Raw genomic sequence first — 15,996 nt, forward strand, 5'->3', positions numbered from 1 at the left:
TTTTTTAATTTATTATCCTTTTGTTATATAAAAATTTTAACACCAGCAATTATCATTCACTTATCTGAAAATTAAATTAAAATTTTAATTTCAACATAAAATTGTGTCTGTTACTTGTTATACTTATCAATATTACTTTGCAAGATAATTTAATTATTATTTATTAAAACAAAAATAAAATGGCGTATCTTTAGACATGTCAAGTGTTTTCGGAAAAAATTAAATGGCATAACAGGAAAGCATTTCAAATATAGATAAGTGGCTTGACCATATTAATCAACTTCGTGTCATAGTACCATCTCTTGATCATATTATTGTACAAAACAATCAATCGATTATAACATTTATTTTGTTCAAACTTTCTTAATAAAACCGTCTGCTAATTATTTAATTAAATTAATGGCCACGTGCCAATATTCATGGAAGTAATTTCAATATCAATTAATGAAAATATCTATTTGAGTTATTAGAACACAAAACAAATATATATTGGCATAGAAATTCTAATTTGAATACCTCTGGTTATATATTGAAATATTTATCACTTGCAAAATATGTGGTTGTTTTTTCTTTGGTGTTTTTTACTCAAGGGTATTTTTTATTCATAAAAAATGTATTTTTATCGATTCATATTTAAAATATAAATATAAAAATAAAAATAAAAGAGATATATCATAAAAATAAAATAAAAATAAAAATTGATTTATTTTATAATAAAAGATATGGCTGAAAAATTGTGCAATATATAAAGGTATATACTTCTTAATTTTTTCTTTTTTAACTAAAATATTCTTTATTTCTTACCTTTTCAAAACGATAAAAAAAAAATTACTTTTTTATGTTTGGAAACCTATGTTTCAGGGATTATTTTTTTTTTATTTTAAATATATTTTTTGAAAAAAATAAAAATATTTTATTTTAAATTAATATATTTTTAATATTTTTAACTTATTTTAATATACAAATATTAAAAATAATATTTTAAAATAAAAAATAATATTTTAATATATTTTTAAATAAAAAATATTTTAAAAAATAACAACTACGTGTTTTAATTTTACTATATTGACCTAAAAATATTTTAAAAAATAACAACTACCATTATCATAACATGTTTTAATTTTACTATATTGACGTATTAAAACCCTTATTGCTTTTTTCCTCAATCTTAAATAAAAGAAAAGGAACATAGATAATAAGTACACGTGTAGCGTAGTGAATGTATATATAAGGAGGTTGATGGATAGCCAATTTTTTCTTCTGTCGTCCTAGAAAACACTCTTTCTTTGTGGGGTTGTTGTTGCCTTGGCCTTGGAGCTTCCAGAATCAGAGGAAATCTTTTTTTTTTTTGTTTTGTTTTCTCTACTGGTAAGGCTCCCAAAGCCCTAACTTAACTAAATTCACTTTTGACCCGTCTTCTACCCATCAACAGTTAGGTGCGTTTCATTTGTAATAATTATCAGGTTCATCATTTCCATTTTCTAGCACACAGTATTATCTCTCTCTCTCCCCCCCTCCTCTCTTTTTGGAGCATTATAAATTGGTTGGAATCAGGGCTAGGCAATATCTGCTCGTAATGAATAATTCCTTAATTTTTTTTTTCGATTTTAAAGCTGGTCCTATCTTTCTTGATTGCAGGTTGTGTACTTTTCTCAGTCATTGCAACAAGCATTTCGGCATTGGCTATCTCTCTGGGGGATAACATGAGTTTTGCTGGTCCTTCCCTGGCTTCTGGTTAGTTTTATTTCCTTGGCTATGTAATGAACTTCCGCTCTGTTTGTTAGGAGGGATTGGAAGAAGGATGGATAGGAGGGTAGGGATTGGATAGGAGGGACTGATTGCATCTATTGTGTGGCAAGAAGGATGAGGAACCAAGGTGGGATTGGAGGGATCCCTCCAATCCTTCCTCTTAATTTCTTGAACTCCCAATTTGGGTTTATTTTAATTGAAAGGATTGATTCCATCCCTTTGTAATTTTGAATGCTTTCAATTTTGGATGAATCGACTCTCATCCTTCCCTTCCCTTATTAACCAAACAACTGGATGGATAATGCTCTATCCTTCCACCTTACTTATTTCATCCTTCCTCTTATCCATCCCTCTTGAAAAATATAGCCTTAATGTCATTTATCCTGCACGGATGACTACCAACAGGAAGCACTAACAAACACGTATTGATTGAATGATCTCTGCATTGTATACTAATCTTCAACTCATTTTACCTTTTATTATGTAACTGAACTCTATTTTAACATCCATTTAGGTGGTAAAACTGTTAGAAGAGCTATAGAATTCGGAAGGACTTATGTGGTTAAGCCCAAAGGTAAACACCTTGCCACTGTTGTTTGGCTACATGGGCTTGGCGATAATGGCTCAAGGTAAATATCAATCTCCTATTTGTTTGTCATATCAATTTTTTTGGTAGGTATCTTCTACAAAATGAATCGAGTTCCTTTGATATGTTTAGCCTATATGAATATGTAAATGGAAGTGTTTTCACAATTGTTTTTCTACAATACATTATTCATTCACTTAGCTGCATGAGATTCTTTGAAATTTAATCTAGTGCAGTGGCTGCATAGACGACTAAGGTGGAGGCGGCATTCTGCACTAGATACACACATCCTTGATTTTATTTTCATAATAATAATAATAAAAAAAAAAATAGTGAGGGACGATCCTTGCATATTCTTTGTGGCATATTTCTGTGTATTAGGTTGTCCCTGCTTCAACTTCGTTTTTTGCTTTTGCAATGTATTCTCTTGTAATAACCAAATCACCTCTCATATTCTATATGAGTTTTTAAATGGCTTTAGGATTAGTGCTTTTCTCATCTTTACAAAGATTGGTTGCTTGTCCAAAAAGGAAGGAGGGAGGGAGGGGGTGTATCAAACTGGCTCAATTTCATCTGGTGGGAGTTTGTTCTTTATTTATTTATTTAAAAAAATTATGTATTGTTTGATCTTGTTTGGCAGCTGGTCACAGCTCTTGGAGACTCTTCCTCTTCCAAATGTAAGGACAAGTACACTAAAAAAACTTAGCAATACTTGTTTGAATCATGAACTGTTTTGCATATGTTTGAATGATTGGAATTTTAATCACTGATAACTGCACACTAATCATTATTATCTGGTATAGATTAAATGGATATGCCCAACTGCACCAACTCAACCTGTAACTGTATTCGGGGGTTTCCCATCAACAGCTTGTAAGTTTTCTTGTTCTGCCATATCTGATCCTTCTTAATTGTAATAAAATCACCGTAGCAACCAGATAAACCAGTCATGAGTCCTACAAGAATTTTAAAGGAAACAATGTTTTAGAACCAACTGTGTCAACTCCTCATATCGTTCACCTTAATTTTATTTATATTAAATATTAAAGAGGAATCGTTTTGAAAATAGGGGTGAAACTTAATTCTGTTGCATTAATTAGGTCATTTTTTTACAAGTTAAAAAAAATTGTGTTGATTACTGGAGTAATTATTAGATGAGTAAATTTGAAGCGTGCAAAAATGGGTATATTATATTTTAAGATTGTTTGGTTGTAAGTTCAACACCAAGTGGAATAGGTAGATTCAATATTTATTTGAACCCATGACAATAAATAGTTTCTAAGTTACAAATGGAAGAATTAAAAGGAATTAAAAAAAAAATTAGATAGAGAGAGAGAGAGGTATTCTGTAAAGCATAATTTTTTACAAAGGTTTTCACATAGTAATTCTTTTTGCGTTTTTAGTTTTGGGTTGTTTTAGTCAAATTAACTGAAAAAAAAACCTTATTAGTGCTTGGTGGAATTTAACTTGTTGAATACTTTGGTGTAGAAAATTTAGTTTTTGGTTTAAGGGAAACAAAAATGTTTTTGATGGGTTTTTAGGATGGAAGATTTTTTTACATGGGGCTTTTGATGGTTCCTATTTTTTAAGCTAGTAGACTGAATTAAAAAGATGATTCAAATCAGGGTTTGATGTGGGAAACCTTTCAGAAGATGCTCCTGATGATACAGTGGGTCTGGATGCTGCAGCAGCACATGTGGCAAATTTGCTGTCAACAGAGCCCATTGACAGTAGGTTTTCTTTTTCAGATATTTCTTATGTGATGAGAGAGTTACTTGGAAATTATTTTGACTATTTTTGTCACAGACATATTCTATGATGCTTATTTTTGGAAAATAACTTCATTCTGGTTCAGGAAACAACTTGAGAGACTAGTTCATACCTTTTCATTAGCATAATGGATCGATTGACAATCATGCAAAATCATAATACCCTCTTGAAACTGCTTACTGATTTTTCACAATATCGATATCAAATATATCTGTGACAGTTAGACTTGGAATTGGAGGCTTCAGCATGGGTGCTGCAACTGCCATGTATTCTGCTACCTGCTTTGCTGCCGGAAAGTACTCAGATGGCAGTGCATACCCTGCCAATTTGAGTGCAATTGTTGGATTAAGTGGCTGGCTTCCATGTTCAAAGTTTAGTTTTTCCTCTCTGTTTTTCTCTTTTGTAATATACTCTTTGCGTATAATTTTATGCTCTGTTACTTCCCAGGACCCTGAGTAAGAAAATAGGAGGGGATGAAACCGCAAGACGTGCTGCTTCATTGCCTATATTGCTCTGTCATGGCAAAGGTATTCAGCACTTTCTCTTATATGCATATCTTATTGGATATCCTGTTATGTTCTCTTATTTACAAGAGGTTGGGAGCTCTATCAAAAGATCTAGGCATGAGCAGTTCTTGCTTAATTGCAATCAGGCTGTAATATATTAATTGACAGGGGGGCCAATTATTACACAATATATGTGTGTGTTTTACCCAAAACCAGTATACTTCTGTGAAATCCATGATCAGAAGACCCTGGTGTTTACAAGATCATTTGTGCAATGACTTATATTTTATAATTTACTTTCCTGGCACTGTCACTGGGCATCTGCATGATGCTATGTCTTTGTTGTTTGAGGCCATATTTTCTGCTATGTTTGATACCTTTAAGCTTAAACCTTAGAGTACATTCTTTTGATGTTAATAAAAGGAGGTAAATTATTCTAAGTAACTCTTATGTAAGCGGTTACTGAAGGTAGAAGTTAGATTTTAGTCATATTTGTTTGTATGATGATTGGATGGTTAATTGTTGGTTGCAAGAGACAATAAGAGTTATGAATTGTTTGGGGTGCAGAATTGGTGAGGACAGATTTGGCATCTGTGTCCCATGAAAGGTTTGTGTTGAGCTAGGGCTTATTACTTACTGCATTATAGTTGAATAGAACTTGTTTGGGGAGAAATTGGGCTATGAACATTAGCTTGCAGTGCCATAGCAGCTGAATATTAAGGCAAGAGGAAGAATTGTGAGAAAATAGATGGACAAGAGATTGAAGAAGAAACTTTAGGCACCAAGCCTTCAAAATAAAATAACTCAACTCTTACTTGATTGGAAAGAAACTAAATGGGAATAAACTGTTAAAACTAAGTGATGTTGGCCCACATAATAAATATTTTAGGGCTACTTATTTTAGAAAGAAATGTGGGGTTTAATTTTAATATTTTAGTTTTCTTATTTTCTCACTTTTATTAGGACTTTTATTTTATTTGGGTGCATGTAAATAAACTCCACAGGCAGACTTTCTGTTTAACATATTATTAATCAAAATAAATTCTTGAGTTTTACCCAAGATCTCTCTCTTGTTTTGGTTACCTTAAGATTGAGTGTCTATTGATTTAGTGATCTATTTGTGGTTCTACATCACGACGACATTAACCATTTAAATAAGGCCAGACCTTCAAGAAATTCAGAAGGTTGCTTGAACACCCTTTATTCATTGGAACATGCAAAAGCTATTATTCTGCCCTTCTTACATAATAACCCAGGACTGAAATTCAAACCTTTAAACTAAGAAACCTATCATTGTAGCTTGTTCTTAGACTAGAAACCTCTTTGTTGAAGAATCACACATCTTGGTTTTGATTTTCCATAGTTGATAAATCATCTTTAACCATAACTTAAGTGCGTCATTGATTCTCCCCTTCTTCAGAAAAATTGGACCTTGAGTTTTGAAATGTTGAAGTTTGAAAATTCATAGAACATGCACAAGTAGGAAAGCTTGGAGGTTGCTTTGCTTGACTTATTTTAGAAAACTTGCACAAAGCCAAAGAGTGATTTTTCAAGGTAAATTGTTATGTCTTTGGCATTATGAAATCAATAGTTGACACAAATTGCACATTTTCCTTGGTATAAACCTCTTCATGCTTGATGTCAATTCTTATTATCTTCATCTGTCATAGGTCTGCTCTTATCTGCTTGCTTTAAAACAGCTCCCTCAAATTTCTAGCTCCATTAAATTCATCGATTTTGATATCAAAATCCTTTGATGTACGACTACAAATATGTGTGATTCTGGTACTTGAAAAATATAGGCTGAAAAGCTAGCATGATTGAAAGAAGCATATGGGTTGATTTTGGACCTAATTTAGGCAGTTCATATGCTTGCATGGTAGCTGATTCAACGAGTCTTTTCTTTTGATCATTTGATGTTAAAGTATGTAACATCTCGTTGATCTCATCCAATGTTGATGCTATCAATGCTATTATGTTTGTAGTTTATAAATTGTTTTCGAGAATTCCCAAAATCCTTTGAAAAAGACTCAAAATTTGATGAAACTTCAGTGTGGCCAAACTTTGCAGGAAGAGTTTGGGGAAAAGTAAATAGCTTGTGAGAAAGCAACTCAGAAAAGAGAGAAGGATCTGCCTGTGTTTTGATACCCAATTGATGTAGCATAGTTTTAATATTTGTGTCCTAAGGGTTTCTGGTTTGTTATTTGCAGAATTAGAGTTGAACAGAACTTGTTTAGGAAGAAATGAAAAGAAATCAGCCTGTGAACAGCAGTAGCTGGCAGTACTGTAGCAAAAGAACATTGAAGTAATGAAGAAGACTTACGAGAAAATAGAACGACAATATATAGAACAAGAAACTGATGTGGTGTTTCGCAAGGCATGAAATTGAACAAGTAATAAGAGTGATGAGAAAGAGTGTCGAACTCATAGAGATTTATGAATCCTATTTAGTTTTAAACTTGATTTAATTCAATTATATTTAACTAAATGATTATTTGAGTGATTGAACTCATGAAAAATTAAATAACAGAATAGCAAACTAACAACTTGACAAATTATCAATCGATTGAAACACTAAAGCATCCATTTTTACCACAACCAATCTATAATAAATCCTTAAATAATGCTAATCAAGAATAAAAACTAATGCTGACATTTGAGGTTCCCCAACCTATCCAACAATCTCTCCAGCATCATTGAAATTACTTTCATATGTTAACCTATTGTATCTCTATGCAAATTTAAATGTATAAAAATGCATTAAGTTTCATAGATTCTTGCATAACATATCCACACAAATTGCATGTCTATCTCTAGATTTCCCTTAATTTATGGCATTCATCACACATGAAGCAAGTATATATCACCTCTCAGTCTCAGTATAACCATCAAATCATTCAAATACTGGCTAGATATTCGAAAATTAAAAATAGTGATGAGCACCCAACATGAAATCATTAAACTCAAAACAACATTGAATAATGGAACAAAAACATCATAGTTCACCTACATTATAGCCCTCGCTAAAGGAATTAGTTCATGATGGAAAGAAATAAAAACAGGCTGGCTATCAACATTGACATAAAAGGAAACGAGATGAAGGAGAAACTAAAAAGAAATTTGTTGTTGCCAGCATCTCTCCATGTAGTCTCCATTGGTGAATTCTTGTTGAATGAATGAATGATTGATAATTGTCTTCCCCTTCTTTTTGCCGAAAGTTTTTTCTCTCTCTTGATTTTAATGTCAGCCTCCTGAAAATGTCACATTGGGGTTATGAGAAAAGGTAGGAATTAAATCCCTTTTTATTAAGGATTTTGTTTACTAATTGGATTAGGATTCCAACTTCAATGCACTTCCCTCTTCCAAATTGAACCTCTAGTTGTGTTTAGCAATCGTAGCTGACTTATTATGAATTAAATACAATATCTAGGTTTCCCCAAATTACTCTATATGTTTGGATGCTTTCTTACAAAGACTAGTAAGTTGTGATGTTGGAAAGTTCAAAATTGCACATAATTCTAGCACCGGACCACTAATAATAAAATGAATGCAACTTCTTCCAGAGAACTCGGAATCGTAAACTGCAAAATTCTCTAGATTTCTATAGCTTTCCAAGCATTATGGCACATCATTTGGTTCTTTTAGAGAATACCCAGTTTAATCCATAAAGTTGACGTATTTGCAGAAACATCTTTTTTCATATTTGATTATGTTAGGTAGTCGAATTGTGGTCAGATTTTCTCTTTGAGATAGGTTGATCTTGGCCAAAGTGATAAACATAAGAATTGTTGTCCTTCAAGATAGCTTTTTAATGGTGCCAAAATCACTTGATTTCTCGATTAGAAAGAAAGTTATGTCCAAAATGCCGAGGCATCTTCTAAAGCATTCGAAAAGGACTTCCTTTTTTGCCATTATGCACTCAAACCTAACACAAACAAAATAAACAAAAGGAAACCTAAAAGAATAAAAAATTGAAAATTTAACAACTAAACAAACTTAAATGAGGTATTTATATTTTGAACTCACGAGAAACCTTGTGCACCAAACCTTCAACATAACTTAACTTGTAAAAAAATAAAACACATCATCTCTATTAATAGGATTCCATAAAATACTAGGATTGCTAATCTTTACTTGACGAGGTAAGAAACTAAACGGGGACTATTAAAGACTAAGACACCAACTTCCTAAATAAGAGCAGACAACGTAATTCAGAAAGTTACTAGAATAAACCTGATTTGCATGTAGAATTTACAATCATGCCTCTTCTTACAAAATAGCCTTTAACTAAAATTGAAACCCTTAAACCAAGAAACCTATCATTATTACTTATTTCTAGACTAGCAAACCTTTTTGTTGTTGAAGAATCTCCCAACTTAGTTTTGATTTTCCATAACATAACATGTAAGAGCATGTAATGAAAGAGAGTAGAAAAATAATAAAACTTTAATGATTACCTCTATCCACGTATGATAACAAATTAAGAGAATCATTTCTTGGAGAGAATTTATTTGATCAGAAGTCTTTTTATTCCAAAAATAAACAACCACGCGTCATTTGATCAAGAACAATAGTTTACTTTGTATTTTTTAGCATACCAGTGAAGATAACTGAGATTGACCATCGACTAAAGAGATGATGATTTAAGTTATTAATTGACGATCAATTCTTATTTAGAACAAGACTGTCACACGCCTAGTGGGATAAATATCGATGGTACTCGGATCGATTAACAGATTGGCACATGTCCAATGGGAAAAATTTATTAAAATAATAACATTTTAGTCATCATGCCAAAAAAAACTAATATGGTAAAACCATGGTCATGGCTATAATGATTAGGGATCAAGCAGTCCACACAATTAACAGAGGCCATTCCTTCGACTAGGAGAAGAAAAACAACTCACAAACATATAGGACAATGGAGCAACTTCCATTAGAAGTTTCACATGATGGATCGACATCGTCTAATTCCCCACATCAACAAAGAATTGTTCCTAGACAAAACCACAGTGTTTCTTAACACCTAGTAGGTACAGAGGGTTTTATGCCTTAACAGTCTCATAGCTCTCATTTTTAGGAGCTTAATAGCATCATTAGATTGTCACAATCAATTTGGCTGAACTCCAATCAATCAGCAGTGACTCCCTCAAAAGGTATGTCTTTTTATCTTATGTTGATTGAAGACCTTTCTAATTTAAAATAGATTTTGTAGCCAACACAACTTACCACAATAATATTGTGGTAGTAAACAAGACCACATAGGTTATGGTCGATCAAATCAATAAAATCCAAAATGAGCTTAGGTAGGCTGTGTTTGTTTTGCAACTGCTTTTGCGTTTGTGGTGCAACAAACGTAGCATGGTGTTTGGTAACAAATCAAACTGTGTCTTATACTATAGAACCCACTAAAAAATTGAGTTTGAAACACAATTTTTGTAAAGTAATTTTTACATGCTTTTTTAACATAGTTTCGTAAAGCTCTGTTTGTTTTTGTGTTTTATAGGTGCTTTTGAAAAAAATTAAATTTTTTTATTTTCTTTACTTCAAATTAATATTTTTTGTGTTGTCAGATTATTTTGATGCGCTGATATCAAAAATAATTTTTAAAAAATAAAAAAATTATTTTGATATATTTACAAGTGAAAAACACTTTGAAAAACAAACCGCAACCACACTTCCAAACACAACTGAACATTTTATATATGTTTTTTGCTACACATAAACTTCAACCATAATTTTTACAAAACATGTATCTAAATCCAACTAACCACACCTAATTACTTTTTTTAAAATTATAACCACAAAAACAACCTCTCGTAGAATTGATTGGATACTCCTCTTGGGCAGATTCTTAGGGGACGAGCCCTAGGATATATTTGTTAACAAGAACTCTAATGTGAATGTTTGAAAGTTCTTAGCTATATTATGGGTATCACATAATCACACAGGAGACACCACAACAAACTTGACCCAATTTGAGCATGATCACTCGTGAAATACCACTTATCCCACAAGTCTATAGATAAGCCTCAAACCAATTACATGGCTCAACTATCTTATCTATAGCTGGCTCAACTTGTGCTTGGGTAGTTCAGTGCCCCACAAGCTACCTTCTAGCAAGGCAATTTGAATTTTCCTATACCTTAGGTCAACCATCATGCAAGGAGAATTGATAGATATGGAAATGGGGCTAGACGTTGGATGCATGACCAAGCTTGCTTATAAACATCCATATCATGAATGGATTGATTGGTTGCAACCATTTACGGTGGAATGAAGATAGTTGACTTCAAATAGTGTTTTGGGGAGAGTGACTAGTCAATAAGGAAACACATCACCAAGTTCACTAATTAGTGTGGGGATAGTGCTACTAATCCCTTTGTGGAACTGAGGCTATTTGGTTCGTCACTAACCATGATTGTCTTTCATTAGTTTTCTACATTGCCACCTGACTCCATCAAATAGTTAAGAAGATATGGAGACTTGTTTTCACTAGCATTTTTATAGAACTAAACTAGAGGCGACACTAGCTAACTTGGGTAAAGATAATCCTAGAACTAGGAGAGGTCATAGAGAGTTATGCTTTTGTTTCAAAACTTTGAAAACCAAGTGCACTACAACCATAACAAAGTACAAGCGAATTGACTCTAAAAACTAGGGATGTAGTGGAATATGAAAAAATGATTTGTAGGGACTAAGTATTTAGATATCTACACCCTTATGAACGACACTGTCTGATATGAAAAGATGCAGGCAAAGTGAGCAAACAAGAAATCACTTTGGGGAACATACTTAGCTGGCTACTTAAACAAGCTCACAATTGACTAGTCAATGATTGACTCAAACAACATGAGTTTGAAGAAGTTCAACAACAACTGATATCATAGACAACTCAAATAGGAAAAACTGTTTGAGAACTCTACATTAAAAAAGCCCCAAAAGGCTAATAAACTTGTTGCTAAAGGAACAAAAATGACTAAAGTGATCGATGAAAAAAAAAAAAAAAACCCTTCACATCAAGAGAGCTGATTTGACCAATTGATGTGGGGAGGACAAATCAAATTCCCAGGGAACCACACATTCTCCACTGCCAAGCAAATGAAGGGGAAGAAATACTGTAAATAACATGACTCATGTAGAGATGAATACTAACTTTGTGTCGTCCTTAGAAATCAAATCCAGAAGGCATTGAAAGCTAGTGGCATTCACTTTTCCAATGAAGGGGAAGAAATACTGTAAATAACATGACTCATGTAGAGATGAATACTAACTTTGTGTCGTCCTTAGAAATCAAATCCAGAAGGCATTGAAAGCTAGTGGCATTCACTTTTCCAATGAAGGGGAAGAAATACTGTAAATAACATGACTCATGTAGAGATGAATACTAACTTTGTGTCGTCCTTAGAAATCAAATCCAGAAGGCATTGAAAGCTAGTGGCATTCGCTTCTTGGAAAAGCAAATGAAGGTTAATAACGACTCATTCCCTAAGGTGACATCAACAATAGCTGCTCCTACCATAGAAGGATTTCTTGGTAAAGGAGAAATATAGCAGACCGAGTCACTAATACTCTTACAGGAAAGAGGTATATTGATTGTAGTATAGCCATATAATTAGCACAAGAAAATTATGAAAAACCTCTCAATGAAATAAGTAAGTGCCTCACTTGTCTTACAATTCTACATAGAGGAGAAGATTTGTGAGTCAAAGCTGAAAAGATCTATGGATGAAAGGCAAGACCTTTAGGCCTATTAAAAATGACTAACATAATAAACATAAGCCACAGCAAACTTCATCCAAACTCAGTGACAGGGATGATGAATTGGCCATTGATCACTGACATCTATTAAAAAATTGATATAATTGAGAGGTTTGGGACTAAATTGAGGTTTCTCCAAATAATAAACAATAAAACTCCTAAATAATACTAAAAATCTTGAATTATATTATAGCAAATAATTTCCTATACAATCATATTTTTGTCAGGTGCTCTCTCTAGCATATTGTGTGAACTTCATAAATTTTTCGTTTAAAAAACTGTTTTGTTTCACTATCACTATATTGCCTCGCACCTTATTAATGGTTATTAAAAGGGAAACTTGTCACTTTCACATAACTGCTTTTGATTCCCCAAATATTTAAGAAGCAATAATTTTGTCCAACTCATGGTGACCTGAGAGACTGCCACACTTGGGTAGTAGGCATTCCTCCTGCAAGGTTGCGGGAAATTTATGTTCAAATGTTATCTTGTAATTTTGTAAACTTGGAATGTGAAGCATTTTTGTGTCATCTAATGTATGCTGTGCACAAGGTGTGTTCTGTACGAGACATGTATTAATTCGAATCATAATATCAACACATCAGAGTACCATTAGAGAGATTCTGTAGCTTTTCATTAACATTAAATGGTCAGCCATTAGTGTGGCTTCCACTTACCTGTCTGCTTAGGTGTGGGGAATGCTGTGATCATCTTGATTTTGGACTTTAATTGATTACAGGTGATGATGTGGTTCCTTACAAATTTGGTGAAAAATCCTCACGGGTTTTGGTTTCTAATGGATTCCAGGATGCAACATTCAAAGCATACAATGGGTATGTATCTTATTTCAATTCTCTTTGACATACAGGAGTCAACTTTTGATTATTTTTGCTCCATTATACAGGCTTGGTCACTACACAATCCCTGAAGAGATGGATGAGGTTTGTGCTTGGCTTACTTCTAAGTTGGGGCTTGGAGGGCGTTCTCCATGATTTGACGTTCTGTGCATGCATGAAGGATTTGCATGGGCGGGAAAAAACTGAAGCAGAAAATATTCAGTGGCACAAACAAAATAAAGTTGCCAAAAGGGGTTCCGGGCATGTTATACATGTAGTACAATGCTCTCTGTGACAAGTTGGTACTCGTGTACCAAGGAGTTGGGTTGGACTGCATTTTTTAAGTTAGGGAATTGCATTTATTTCGAGTCATTTATGTGCTTTCCCGCAGTTTAGCATTGAAAGTTGAACGTTCATATTAATTGCCACATTTGAGACTTGATGTTGTATTGTCTGTCGTTACAGAGGTCTAAGTACATGATCAGAAACTCGTAATGAAGGCTCTTTTCTGAAATTATTGGGTGTTTCATGGAACACAAAGCATGGTAAACCTGTTTTCCACGGTGGAACTTCAAAGAGACAATAGAACACCCTTCAAGTTTCATTCTGGGTCCTCGTCGGTGCCGTGCTTTGAGTAGTTGAAATTATGGTACTTGGGTTCATGAATCTTGAGAGCATGAAATCTCGAAGCCAAGCAAGGTTTTATTATTTGACTTGCCACCATAAGGCTTATCCATCAGGAGTTTAATTTTCATATTACTACTCACCCCCCCTGTTTTCCATCGGGGTTTTGTGGGAGCTTGGAGTCAGACCCAATATAAGCCCCAACTGTCCAGCACGAGTAGAGAAAGGTAGCTTCAGATTTGCCTTCAAATTATCGACTACGTCCCAATCGGCTCTGTGGCAACTGCTTTTCCCGATTGATTTTTCCATTTATTCAGATTTTGATTAGTTAATTCCCATCGTGATCCAACGATCCATTAAAATCCAACAAATAGACATATGATATGTTGATGAGGTGATAAAACCTCAATTTATGATGGAGGTTCCAAGGTTGGTATGGGCCGAGTTCTTGAATGAATGCGGGTTATGGATGTTTTGCAAAATAAAGAAAGTTATCTGTTAAAGTAGTAATTCTGCAATGTTTAAGTTAAAAAAGATAAAGACACTAAAAAGTTGAGAAAGTTGTGTAGAACATGTTTTTAAAGCCAGGTTTAAAGAGAGTTTTTTACATTGAAAAAGTAGTATCACTAATCTTCAGCTTAACGAGGTTTATATAACATTGAGCACACGAGTATGTTGTGGTGGTTAATAATAGGGTCAAGATAGTTATGTTTTTACCGTCTAAACTTTAGACAACTTGGAATATACGTTTAAAAAACCAGTCAATTATTATAAAATGTTGATCTTATGATTTGTGGGCTCAATTATGGACTATTTTTTAAATTAGTTCTCTACGTACCTTATATTCTTATATTAAGGAAATGCAGGCATATTTAATATTTATATTATTCGTTTTCTTGGTTAACGATGGATAGATTAAGATTGACCTGGATAAAAGAAAATGGGTCAAAGACCTATCTAGGCTTTCTAGAAATAATTCTCGATAAAGATGCTTACTAGAAGATGAGAAACATTATTAAGCATGACTTGACATCCTATTTAGGTTCATGGTTGCATGGAGATATAAAGGGACCCATCATTATTCATATGTAATCTGATAAATTAGTTTTTCTTTCTAGTTTTTATGGCATGGGTGTATGACGATCCTTCTTATCTGTACTTGGATTCATTGTAAACCTTGAGATTAATGGTGTAAATCTAGATAAAAAAAATAACCAGTAAATATAAAAAAATCATTTGTCTTATCTTGTAAACCCTAAGTCATTTGATGTAAACTTGAGAAAAAAAAAATTGAAGAAACAAGGATAAAATAGTAATTGATGAAAAAAATATGAAATTTCATATAACCAGTGATTGAGAGAGAGAGAGATTAAGAGAGGGGAGTTCACATCTTTACTTTTTTTTTCCTAAAGGATTTCAAATAGGCGCTAAAATGTGATTCTAGCTCAAGATTAAATAAAGAAACTCATGAAAATTAAAAAGGTTGAGTGTTTATTGTGCTTAGTTAGGGTAGTGAAATTATGATGGTGGGTGGAAAGGAAATATTATTAGTAGCTTAATATAAAGAAAAAGATAGCAAAATGTTTAACAAGAAGTGCTACTTGTCATCAAGTGAAAGCTGATAAAAAAAAAATTAGTTAGTGAATTTTAGCCTTTTATTTTACAGGGATGAAAGTGGGAGAACATCTTTATAGATTTTGTGTTAGGACTTACGAGGAGTGATAGATGAAATGATGCAATTTAGAATGTTTTTTATCGACTTATTAAGTCTGCCTTGTTTTTACCAATAAAAATAACAGATTTAGTGGATAAATTAGCTAAGTTATGCATTGACAAAGTGGTCAAACCACATGGGGTTCTAGTATTTATTATTTATGACCAAGATCTTTGATCTACTTCTTGATTATGGGCGAGTATATAGCATGCTTTACAAATAAAGTTAAGTATAAACATAACTTTTCATCCTCAAACTGATAGACAATTAGAAATGACTATCTAGATATTAAAAGGCCTTCTCAAGTCTTTATTTTAGATTATAGAGGATGTTGAGAGAGTTATTTATCGTTAGTGAAATTTGTATATAACAACAATTATCATGATATACAAATATGGCTTTATTTAAAGCATTATATGAGAGATAATGTCAGACTTCATTATATTAGGA

At 33.0% G+C, this 15,996-nt stretch overlaps 1 protein-coding gene across 5 annotated transcripts; it reads left to right on the forward strand.

The window, feature by feature from the left end:
* Positions 1-1,238: 1,238 nt before the first annotated feature.
* Positions 1,239-13,722, forward strand: LOC105114135 (acyl-protein thioesterase 2-like). Of its 5 annotated transcripts, none has more exons than XM_011010571.1 (10): positions 1,243-1,491; positions 1,639-1,734; positions 2,264-2,378; positions 2,976-3,012; positions 3,139-3,208; positions 3,961-4,065; positions 4,326-4,476; positions 4,553-4,632; positions 13,112-13,205; positions 13,277-13,722. In XM_011010571.1, exons 2-10 carry the CDS (start codon positions 1,704-1,706, stop codon positions 13,362-13,364), a joined length of 771 nt encoding a protein of 256 aa, XP_011008873.1. In that variant the 5' UTR covers positions 1,243-1,491; positions 1,639-1,703; the 3' UTR covers positions 13,365-13,722. The 5 variants fall into 5 exon arrangements, with proteins under 5 accessions (XP_011008876.1, XP_011008873.1, XP_011008874.1 ...); XM_011010572.1 differs by having other exon boundaries at positions 1,243-1,463; XM_011010570.1 differs by having other exon boundaries at positions 1,243-1,436.
* The last annotated feature ends 2,274 nt before the right edge of the window (positions 13,723-15,996 follow it).

Source organism: Populus euphratica, unplaced genomic scaffold, assembly GCF_000495115.2.
Source record: "Populus euphratica unplaced genomic scaffold, PopEup_1.0 scaffold495.1, whole genome shotgun sequence".
Classification (NCBI taxonomy): domain Eukaryota; kingdom Viridiplantae; phylum Streptophyta; class Magnoliopsida; order Malpighiales; family Salicaceae; genus Populus; species Populus euphratica.

What these genes read in the sequence shown, in the direction of transcription:
- LOC105114135 (XM_011010571.1), top strand. Translation starts at nt 1,704, where the DNA reads ATGAGTTTTGCTGGTCCTTCCCTGGCTTCTG. An exon ending in GGCTGGCTTCCATGTTCAAA is followed by an intron (nt 4,477 to 4,552) that starts GTTTAGTTTTTC and finishes GTTACTTCCCAG; the next exon opens with GACCCTGAGTAAGAAAATAG. An exon ending in ACATTCAAAGCATACAATGG is followed by an intron (nt 13,206 to 13,276) that starts GTATGTATCTTA and finishes TCCATTATACAG; the next exon opens with GCTTGGTCACTACACAATCC.